This window comes from Thunnus maccoyii, chromosome 21 (assembly GCF_910596095.1).
Source record: "Thunnus maccoyii chromosome 21, fThuMac1.1, whole genome shotgun sequence".
NCBI lineage: Eukaryota > Metazoa > Chordata > Actinopteri > Scombriformes > Scombridae > Thunnus > Thunnus maccoyii.
Window position 1 is genome coordinate 3,522,295 of NC_056553.1, and position 10,353 is coordinate 3,532,647.

The 10,353-nt window shown below is 39.6% G+C and overlaps 1 protein-coding gene across 1 annotated transcript; it reads right to left on the reverse strand.

Annotated features, from left to right (window-relative positions):
• Positions 1–61: 61 nt before the first annotated feature.
• On the reverse strand, positions 62–10,297 carry lrrc31 (leucine rich repeat containing 31). The gene is made up of 10 exons (XM_042400069.1): positions 9,940–10,297; positions 8,227–8,424; positions 7,696–7,824; positions 6,928–7,095; positions 6,150–6,314; positions 5,803–6,003; positions 4,750–4,917; positions 4,509–4,673; positions 3,089–3,244; positions 62–1,914 (listed from the first exon to the last, which is right to left on the reverse strand). The coding sequence occupies exons 1-10, from the start codon at positions 9,950–9,952 to the stop codon at positions 1,526–1,528; spliced, it is 1,752 nt and encodes a 583-aa protein (XP_042256003.1). The 5' UTR covers positions 9,953–10,297; the 3' UTR covers positions 62–1,525.
• Positions 10,298–10,353: the final 56 nt, after the last annotated feature.

Sequence of the window (10,353 nt, forward strand, 5' to 3'; positions counted from 1 at the left end):
TTTCTAGCTGGAAATAATAAAATAAACATTCTGAACAATAAACTGTTGCCTCTGACATTTTTTTAATCATAAGTGATTCAAACATGAACTTCTGTATATTGAGGTTCATCTTATTTACATTATTTACATATTAAATAATAAAGGAAAGATTTAAGGTTGCATAAGTACAAAAATACATGAGATGGTTCAAGTATTCCATCAAGTACATCTGAGTCCATCAAATATTTCATAAAACTGGGTCATAATTCAATATTATTGCTCATCAGCTTTCAGTGGAACTGTATCATATGTTCATTTGATTATAAATCATCCAGATAATTTAATTCCAAGCAAATTCCAGTTAAGACCTGATGACATGAACTCATCAGAGACTCAGTTTGCTTCACATGCAGAGAAACTTTCTTCAAGCAGAAGAAGAAGAAGAACATGTATTTTATCTGCAGCCTGATGTCAGAACCAGTCAGTGTTTTATATCATTATAAAACAAGCTGTTTTTCTTTTCTGACATGTGAGAGGATCTTTGTCTGCTGTCAGACTAAACAGTAATTTCATTGAAGATAATTTATCATATTTTATACATCAAGATCAGAAACATATTCTTGTTAAAATCTTGATGATAATCTCCATCATACCAGCTTCATGTCTTAGTTTTTTAGACAGAATGTGAGGATTTTAGTTCACGTCAAAGTAATATTTAATGAGGATGTAAAATAACTTAAATCATAATCAGTTTACAGCTGTCGCAGCCAAATTCACCCACTAGGGGACAAAAATGAGTTGCAGGCAGCTACTGACAACCTTCACTCACTGTGTATGTATTAGTTAATATTTATGAGTTAGTTTGTGGTAATTTAATAAAGTATTAATGTAGTAAAACGCAGCATGTAGGCACATCAACACTGAAATAATAAAAGCCTTAAAGATCCTCTGAGGACATGTTTAGGTAGGTTTGGTAGGTTCACGTGTTCAACTGAGATTTAAGGTGAAACTTTCCTCCTTCAGCAGAAACAAACTGCACAGAGAAGAAGAACAAACATCCAGCTGAAGGAAGAAGAAGATAAAACTTTAAAACCTGATTGTAAGTCAGAGTCTGAGGCCTCGAGATGAGATAATAATGCAGGCGTTGCCTCATTTCACTTTATTATGTGCATGAAGCATTAACTGACATGTTAAATTAATTAAATAACAGACATGGAGTCTTCAGTCTGACAGTTTCCACTTCACCCAGCTGGTAATAAACTTTCAACAGCCAAATATAATTTTTTACTACAAATCTCATGAAATTGCTATTTTAACTTATCCGATATGTTTTTATTACAACCATAACTGGACTGAATAAGATTTTGGTCAATTTTAAATAAGAGTGTTAAACTCTGGAAATATTTTTCATATTTATCCAGATTTTTCAGACCTGATCTGCAGCTTTGTGCCTCAAATTTAAAAGACTATTAATAAATCAGCCTCCTGCTCTGCTGAAGTCTTGTTGTGACACCGTTTATAAAATCATTGAAGGATTTTTGGATCCCTACTCCTCAGGCTGACTCTCCTCCAGGCTCTCCTGATTGGTCATCTTACACGATGATGTCATATCTGTACAGTCCGGATCCCACTCCAGCAGCACGCTCCTCTTCCTCAGCCGGTGGTTCAGCTGCCGTCCGTCCTGAGAGCCGACGCTCCACCGCCGCACCGCCAGGCGAGTCAGCGCCGGCAGCCGCGGCAGAGCGGAGAGCAGCGCCGGCAGCCAGGCCGAGCAGGGAGCCGAGGTCGAAGGTCGTAGGCTGAGGTCGACGTCCTCCAGCGAGCCCAGGCCTCCCGCTGCGAGCAGGGCGGACCAGCCTTCATCACCCACCGAGCCGTTATAGGAGAGATCCAAAACCCGCAGAGAGGAGAGAGAACCGCGTCTGCACGCTGCGGCTGCACAAGACCAGAGAGATCAATCTTTACTCAGATACTTCACAGCAGTCTGGAGGTTCTGGTTCTGGTTCTGGTTCTGGTTCTGGTTCTGGTTCTTTACTGACTGTGTTTTCCTTTAAATTTCCCTTCGCTGCATTTCAGAGGAAACTGTTGCTTCTTTTACTTTTACTGGTCACTTTGTAAATTCAGATTTTTAAATTCAACATTAAATATTTCCATCATCTAAAATAAAGCAGCTTGTGGCCTTTTTTTCTTTTCAGTTTATTTTGTTATTATTACTGTAACATTTCCTTTTTTAATAATTTTTTTGCTGTGTACTGATTGAATATGAAGTGTAAATGAGGGATGTGTCGTATCGTATCGTTCATATCGTGATGATAGCAATACTCTGACTTGTTGATGTAATGATGTCATGCTGTTATGCACAGCAACAAGCATGTTGTTGCTTCTGAAAATATTGAGGAAGTGGTTTGATTACAAAAGATTAAATGTACAACAAACCACAGTAACATGTGAGAAGTGCAAGAAGACTGTAACGACAAAAGGAGGAAACACGACAAACAAGCAGAAGCAGCCGGTTGAACCAAAAATCCCACCAGAAGTATTTTGTTCATATTGTCATTATCGCAGAAATACCCTGAAATGTTGTGATATTATTTTAGGGCCATATCACCCACTCTTAGTTGATACTTACATAACATCCTTTGGTTTTGTTAATCTGAGCAATAACTGACTGATTGTCATCTGTATATGAACCAAAATACTCAATAAAGCAGCAGAATAATAACTTATTAAGAGAATGTAATTAACCTTAATGCTTCCTGTCCTTTGTCCTTCATTCATTCCCTTCTTTTCCTTCTTTAAGTGATCTGAGAGCATGAAAATCCCCCCAAAATTGAGTTTTGCTCACGTGCACGAGCACATTCTTCAAAAAGCAGGTAAAACTTATTAGTCTGCTGATTTATTAAGTGATGAAAAGGCCAAAATTAAGAATTTGAATCATTTGAATCACTGCAATCAGGGCTTCAACATCTGGAACAACTGGCCTGAAGAAACACTGTTTATTTATTTTCATTGTTTTGTTGAATTGAAATGAAACAAACATTTGTTAATTGTCCAACTGACTCGACTAAATTAGTGTTATGTTGTGTGTGTGTGTGTGTGTGTGTGTTACCTAGGTGACGGAGGTCGTCGGTAGTGAGGTCACAGCTGCTGAGGCGGAGCTCCAGGATGACTGACGGCTGCAAAGAGTCCAGTAGCAGCGACAAGCGACCGCCGACCACTTTACACCAGGAGACATCCAGACTGCGGAGGTACGGCACGACCAGAGCTGACACACACACACACATCATCATCATCATCATCATCATCATCATCATCATCATCATCATCATCATCATCATCATCATCATCATCACTTTACACTGACTGGCTGGAGACTTTCCTACTTGTCTAAACCTTTAGCAGCATTCATGTTAGCTGTGGAGCCTTCAGCAACCCGTCCTGTTTGGATGATGTGTGCAGTTGTTTCCATCTTCAGGCTGTTTATTTGCTTCCTTGAGGCTTTTATTATTGTAATAGTTCCAAACTGGTGCAATTATTTAGTAACAGCACTTGAAGCAACAAAGGAATTCATTTATTTTAAAGGATTTTCCAAAAATGTATCACCTTTTGACATTATAATACTATATCTATAAAAGTCTCTGGCTTGCCATTATAAAAGACTGAGCAGTTAGAAGACTGTAAAGTATGTTTATTTTAAATAATCGTCTCAGGAAAAGATAAAAATCTATGAATTTACAGAATATCTAATTAACTTCTAATGATTCCTGGATGAAAGAGTCCATACTAAGTGCCGGTTGAAATCTATTTTAAAGGCTGATAAAAATGGAAAATTGGGGTTTAAAAATATGATTTTAAGCTTTTATGAAAAATATTTTGAGCAGTAACACTAGTTGTAGTAGTGGAAGTAATAACAGTACCAGAATCAGTAGTATTACTAGCAGTAGTTGATGGTTCTGGTCAGTTTAGTCAGAAGGAAGCAGTAGTTGTAGCTGTAATAGTAGAGTAACAGTGACACTAGTAGTACTTGCAGTAGTCGTAGTAATATTTAGTACCCAGAGCAGTGATACTAGCAGTACTTGTAGTACTTGTAGTACTTGTAGTAATATTTAGTACCCAGAGCAGTGATACTAGCAGTACTTGTAGTACTTGTAGTACTTGTAGTAATATTTAGTACCCAGAGCAGTGATACTAGCAGTACTTGTAGTACTTGTAGTAGTTGTAGTAATATTTAGTATTTGTGTACCCAGAGCAGTGACACTAGCAGTACTTGTAGTACTTGTAGTAATATTTAGTACCCAGAGCAGTGATACTAGCAGTACTTGCAGTAGTTGTAGTAATATTTAGTATTTGTGTACCCAGAGCAGTGATACTAGCAGTACTTGTAGTACTTGTAGTACTTGTAGTAATATTTAGTACCCAGAGCAGTGATACTAGCAGTACTTGTAGTACTTGTAGTACTTGTAGTAATATTTAGTACCCAGAGCAGTGATACTAGTAGTACTTGTAGTACTTGTAGTAATATTTAGTACCCAGAGCAGTGAGGGACTCGTGGTTCAGGCTGCAGCTGTTGAGCGGCAGACGTCTCATCTGAGTCAGAGGGAGGGCGGAGACCAGCGAGCCGACTGCAGCTCCCGCCTCCTTATTGGACGACACGTCGAGCTCCGTCAGCGCCGTCAGAGAGGGAAGCACCTGGACTGGAGACACAAAGAAAAAAAAAGGTCACATGACTGCTGCAGGTAGCAGCTGATCAGTCGGAGGTCTGAGACTCACTCAGAGCTTCCAGGTCGGCGAGCGTGAGACAGCAGAGATGAAGGTCGAGGCTCTCCAGGTGTGTGAGGTGAGACAGGTGGAGGGTGAGACGACTCAGTCCTCCGGCCAGACTCTTGTTACAGGACAGGTCCAACTCTCGTAACGAGGGGAGGCAGCGGAGCGAACCACCTGCAGGACAACGAGGGGGGAGGAGATGAAGAAGAAGAAACCAGAATTTACTGACTTGATGCTTTTTTAACCAGACAAGATCTGATGTAAATATACAAATAAATCCCATTAGAGTGTTAGTAGTTAAAGGATGAATTGTGCAAAATTTCAAGTCAGTCAGACTCAAAACTTCTGAGTTATGACCATAAATTTAAATTTATCATGCTGCTGTGATGCTGTAGAATCACTCAGAGTTGATAAAAGCAAATTTAATCTAAGTTTGATTGCAGTTGCACGACACACACAAACTTTATGTCATACTTAATGTAAATATATATAAAAAATAAGCCAACATACTTTATGTCACAATATTAAATACATCAAATAACATAATATATATATAACTTCTTTTATCTTGCCAGTGAAAAAACACTCACACTGACCTCAAAGACTCTAAAACAGGCCACAACTACAAGAATTTGGCAAAACAATATGAAATATTGAATAAAAAATAACTTTTTAGACTCATCCAAATAAATTGAGCAACACTGAATGAAATTTATAGAAAAAGTACTTAAAAAAAGTGTTTTGCCAACTTAAAAATGTCCAAAAAAAGTGTGTTTAGGCAGAAATTGACGTGGCCTTTGATGCATAAATATCTGTTGGACCTCTATTAACTGAATATAGTAGAGACAGTCAGGAAACACGGGGAAAGAGAGACGGACACAGATCTCTGGCTGGAATCACCCTGAAAAAGAGAGTTTTGCTTCTACGCCTCACATGATGAGTGAGAAAACAAAGTGAAGAGCAACACCGACAGAAACTAAATCAACATCTTTGCTTTAATCACAACTAAACAGCCTGTTGTCTCATAAATGTATCGACAGAAACCAGCAGATCTCCTACCGAGAGCATCGAGGCAGTCTGCCGTCAGACCGCAGGCCTGGAGTCGCAGCGTGCTGAGGGAGGAGGCGTGAGAGAGGGCGGCGGCCAGCTCCCTGAAGCCACCGCCGCTGCCGCCGCTGCTGGTGTCAACTTCCTGTGTGAGCTGAGGGTTACAGGAGACGTCCAGCACACAGAGTCTGGAGAGATCAGACACCATTCCTCCTGAGAGACGCAGATACAGGACACACAGGTTATACACAGCAGACAGAGTGCAGGATGTGATGCTCTGCGGCATTATGGGAAATGTAGGAAATGACCAGACTGTCTTTTCCTTTCTTGGATAAATTAATATGAGTTATAGTCGGTACCGAGCGCAGCAGCATCAGCCGCAGTGAGCTGACAGGCCACCAGGTGAAGCTCTCTCAGCGGTGGGGGAAGTTTACCCAGCAGGCCTTGCAAAGCGCCGCCGCCGACACCGCCGTTCCAGGACAAATCCAGGATCTCCAAGAGAGGGACGCAGCCGAGGGCCTCACCTACACAAACACACATATAATACAACAAATAGTTTGTTTGTAGTTTACTTGCAGTATAATGCTTTCTTTCCTCTTCTTTAAATTCCACTTTAAAAAAAAAAGAGCTGAAGCCTCGTCAGATATATTTAAATGACTTTATTTATCCGTCTAATAATAATATCGTGGTCTAAGATCCAAAGATATTGAATTTACTATAATGTGAGACAAGAAAAAGCAGCAAATCCTCACATTTTATGAGTTGAAACTATCAAATGTTTGCTTAAAAAATAACTTAAACGATGACTCGATTGTTGCTGATTAATTATTTGATAAATGACTAATGAATAGAGGAAAAGATACATGAACTGATATCTGGTTGGTAACATTTTAACACCTTGTAAACATAAAAATATATATTTTGTTAGCGTTCACAAACAGCCAATGAATCTTTGCCATGAATGCAGACAAAAATGTTTCTTCTGATTACGTTTGCTCATATTTGAAAGAAAAGAAACCAACAGAAAACATCAGATCTCAAAATTAAACAGTCATAATGTCACAAATACCGTCTCCAAAACCAACATAGTAATAATATTAATAAGTAAATAATAATAATAATAATAATAAGCCCCACCCAGAGCTGTGATGTCATCAGCGTTCAGCCTACAGCTGCAGAGCCGCAGCGTTCTGATCCCGCCGGCGTGCTGCAGGTGAGAGGTCAACGCTCGCAGACACCCGCCGATCAGCTCGTTCCAGGAGACGTCCATCTCCTCCAGCCGAGGGAGGAACTGAAGCAACGTCGCTGTGTGGGGACAGGAAGAGGGAGAGGAAGAGGAAGAGGAAGAGGAGAAAGATGCTGTCAGCAGATGTAGAAGTCTGTTCTAAAAAGCTTTACATCTTTAAGAATAATAATTTTATACATTTATGCATCTGAAAAAGCACAAAAGACCTGCCTCAAGTTTTTTTTTTGCACTATAACTTCTTTTTGACTTCTTCCTTTAGTGCTACTTTTATATTTTCATTGTAAAATATATATTTATATTATTTATGATCAACTGACTTTTGTGATACTTTTCTTAACTTCTGTATTTTGATTGTTATGCACCAAAACGCAAAAGCAAATTCCTTATTAGTGCAAACCTACCGACAATAAACCTGTTTGATTTGTTCTATTTTAGTGCAGATTTTATTGTTTTATTCTATTCTAATGAATTAATAAATGTTCTGAGTGTGTATGAGGAGCAACAACTGAGTTTCACTGTGTAATCTGAACCTTGAACCTTGAAATATGAACTGTCTCCTCCTGAGCAAGCAAAGTGTGTTTGTGCATGTGCGTGCATGCATGTGTGTGTGTGTGTGTGTGTGTGTGTGTGTGTGTGTGTGTGTGTGTGTGTGTTACCACCTAGCTCCAGCAGGTCTGTAGCAGTGAGGTCACAGTGAGCCAAACTGAGGCTCCTGCTGTCGGCTTTCTTCCCCAACCTCTGCAGGAAAACACACACTCGACCCCAGCCGACGTCTCGCTCGCTCTCCGCTGGACCCGCAGAAAACACACACACACACACACACACACACACACACACACACACACACACATAAACTCTGGTTAGGCAGGATGTAGTGCGCTCCTCATTTCTACGACCTTTCACTGCATCTCTTCTTCTGTCACGTCAACTTTAAAACAAACTGCTGACGATTTTCATTATTCCAACTCCTTAACTTGGAGAGAAAAAATCCAAACTAACTGGTTCCCAGTGCTCCTGCTGGACGGAGTGTGGATCAGTACTGGTGGGTCATACTGGTGTCTTATAAATCCAGCCTTTCTAGGAGAAAGTGGTGTCAAAGATGCTGTGTTTGAGTTACTGATGCCAATGTTTGAGTAGAAGTGATAATGAAATATGAAACATCAACCACCAAACTTTGCTGCTGAGCAGACCTGAGCTCGCTCCTCTCTCCTCTCTGCCCTCCGGCTCTCCGTCCTCAGGGATCCCCGCCCGCTCCCAGCCTCGGCTCGGGAAACGTGGCAGCGGCTTCCTGTCTGAGGCCGTCCGCTTCCTGAGGATCTGGTTCATGATGACTTCGAGAGGGGAACGTTTCTGACCGCCGCTGCTGCCGTCCCGCCCCCGCTGACCATCTGACCAATGAGAGGCAGAGAAGAAGAATCTCTAAAAGTTTGATTTTCACTGTTTAAAAGAATGTAACTATGTGTCATAATACATATATAATGTATTTAATTTCACCATTAAATCCAGATTAGTCCTTTACAAATGATACAATATTAAAAAATGAGGATTTATTAATGCTTGACTGATGAAAGGCTCTAAACAATAAGGCCTGTATGATATAACAAGCTTTTAAAATACAACACATTGTTAAAGATGAAACCAGTGGTTTCCAACCTTTTTGTCTTTTGACGTCTTACAAAAAGCAGTGTGTAGTCGGGGTCACATTTCACATGTCTATGAGTTGTTAACAGCTCCACCAAATAGTGATTTTTCCCTCTAAACTTCTCACATGCTTTCATTTCAATAAATGTTCAAATGATCCAATATTTCAGCAAAAATCAAAGATTAGAGAAAAAGTCCAAAAACTGAAAACAGATTTGTGTATCAGAACTTTGTTTTTTCTTCTTTCCTCTCCCATTAATCATCTCACGACCCCTCAGATTTATCTGCTGACCCTTTGGAGGGGCCCGACCCCTAGGTTGGGAACCACTGGACTAAACTAGCTAACTGTATGTAAAGTAGTGTAAACTAGCTCCACCTCCAGCAGCTACAACAGTAACATGCTGCTCTAACACTGATGCTTCACTATTAATAATCTAATGATGTCATATATGATAATATATCAGTCAGAGGGACCAAACCACTACTTTTACTGCAATACTTTAACTACATCAAGCTCATAATACTTATGTACTTTTACTGCAATACTTTAACTACATCAAGCTCATAATACTTATGTACTTTTACTGCAATACTTTAACTACATCAAGCTCATAATACTTATGTACTTTTACTTAAGAAGGATTTTTCTTGCAGGACTTTTACTTGTAATGGAGTATTTTTACTGCAGTAAAGGATCTGAATTCTTCTTCCACCACTGGTTGATATTAACATTTACATTTTGACATCTTTAAAACTTGATTTAAAGAAGAAATTTAGTCCATTAATGGAATAAAACATGTTTCTTTATAGTTTATGTGACAGTTTAAAGTCAGTTAAGGTGGAAAAACTGATGACTGATGAATCTACAGTTGGTATATTTCTTCTACAGAGGAAGTATTAGTTAGTATAAAGATCCATATTAATCAATATCACTCGATTCATAGACAACTTCTTCCCTACAGCAGTCAGAACACTTAACACCCGTCTGCCACAAGATCCTTTATACTGGCCTGACTGGACTTTGTTCACTGGTTCATCAGTCATTGTACTTTCTGTCTGTTGATATGCTGGAACTGAACTCTACATGTCTTATATATTCACAGCTGTTCTTTCCTTTGTATCTATCTATCTATGTATCTATGTATCTATCTATCTATCTATGTATCTATCTATGTATCTATCTTTGTATCTATTGTTGTACTTTGCTGCAGCAAAACCTGAGTGACGGTTTCATTTTTACTCCTCAGTAGAAATCATCTCACCTGCAGACTCCATGAGCAGGTTTGAAGAGTTGAGCTCGAAAAAAAAATGATAAAAATCAAAGTGTTTTCATCAGTCAGTCCTCGAGGCGATGACCTCACGTTGTCTGAACGTGAAAAAACAAACAAACAAATACGTCACGTGGTCCGATCACCTGCACGTGTGCTCTTCTTGTGAAACCTGCATTAATTCACACCTGCAGCTGTTGATATTTCTCTGATTTTAACTTTATTTAAATCAGCTCTGACTTCGCTGCGCTCCCGGTGGTTGAGACACCTGGGTGACGTCATGTCCCGTGCTCGTCAGGTGGATCATCCCGGAAGTGCGACAACACCTTCAGTAAATGTTGACATCACTGTGAAAACTCTTCATGTTTGTTTTAAAACCTTTAAACAACTGTTTCATTCCTGCCATTG

Bases quoted from the DNA above. Each gene is read 5' to 3' on its own strand.
- lrrc31 (XM_042400069.1), bottom strand. The intron at 6,004-6,149 runs GTACCGACTATA...TGCGTCTCTCAG, and splicing joins GGCTGATGCTGCTGCGCTCG to GAGGAATGGTGTCTGATCTC. The intron at 1,915-3,088 runs GTAACACACACA...GGTCTTGTGCAG, and splicing joins CGACGACCTCCGTCACCTAG to CCGCAGCGTGCAGACGCGGT.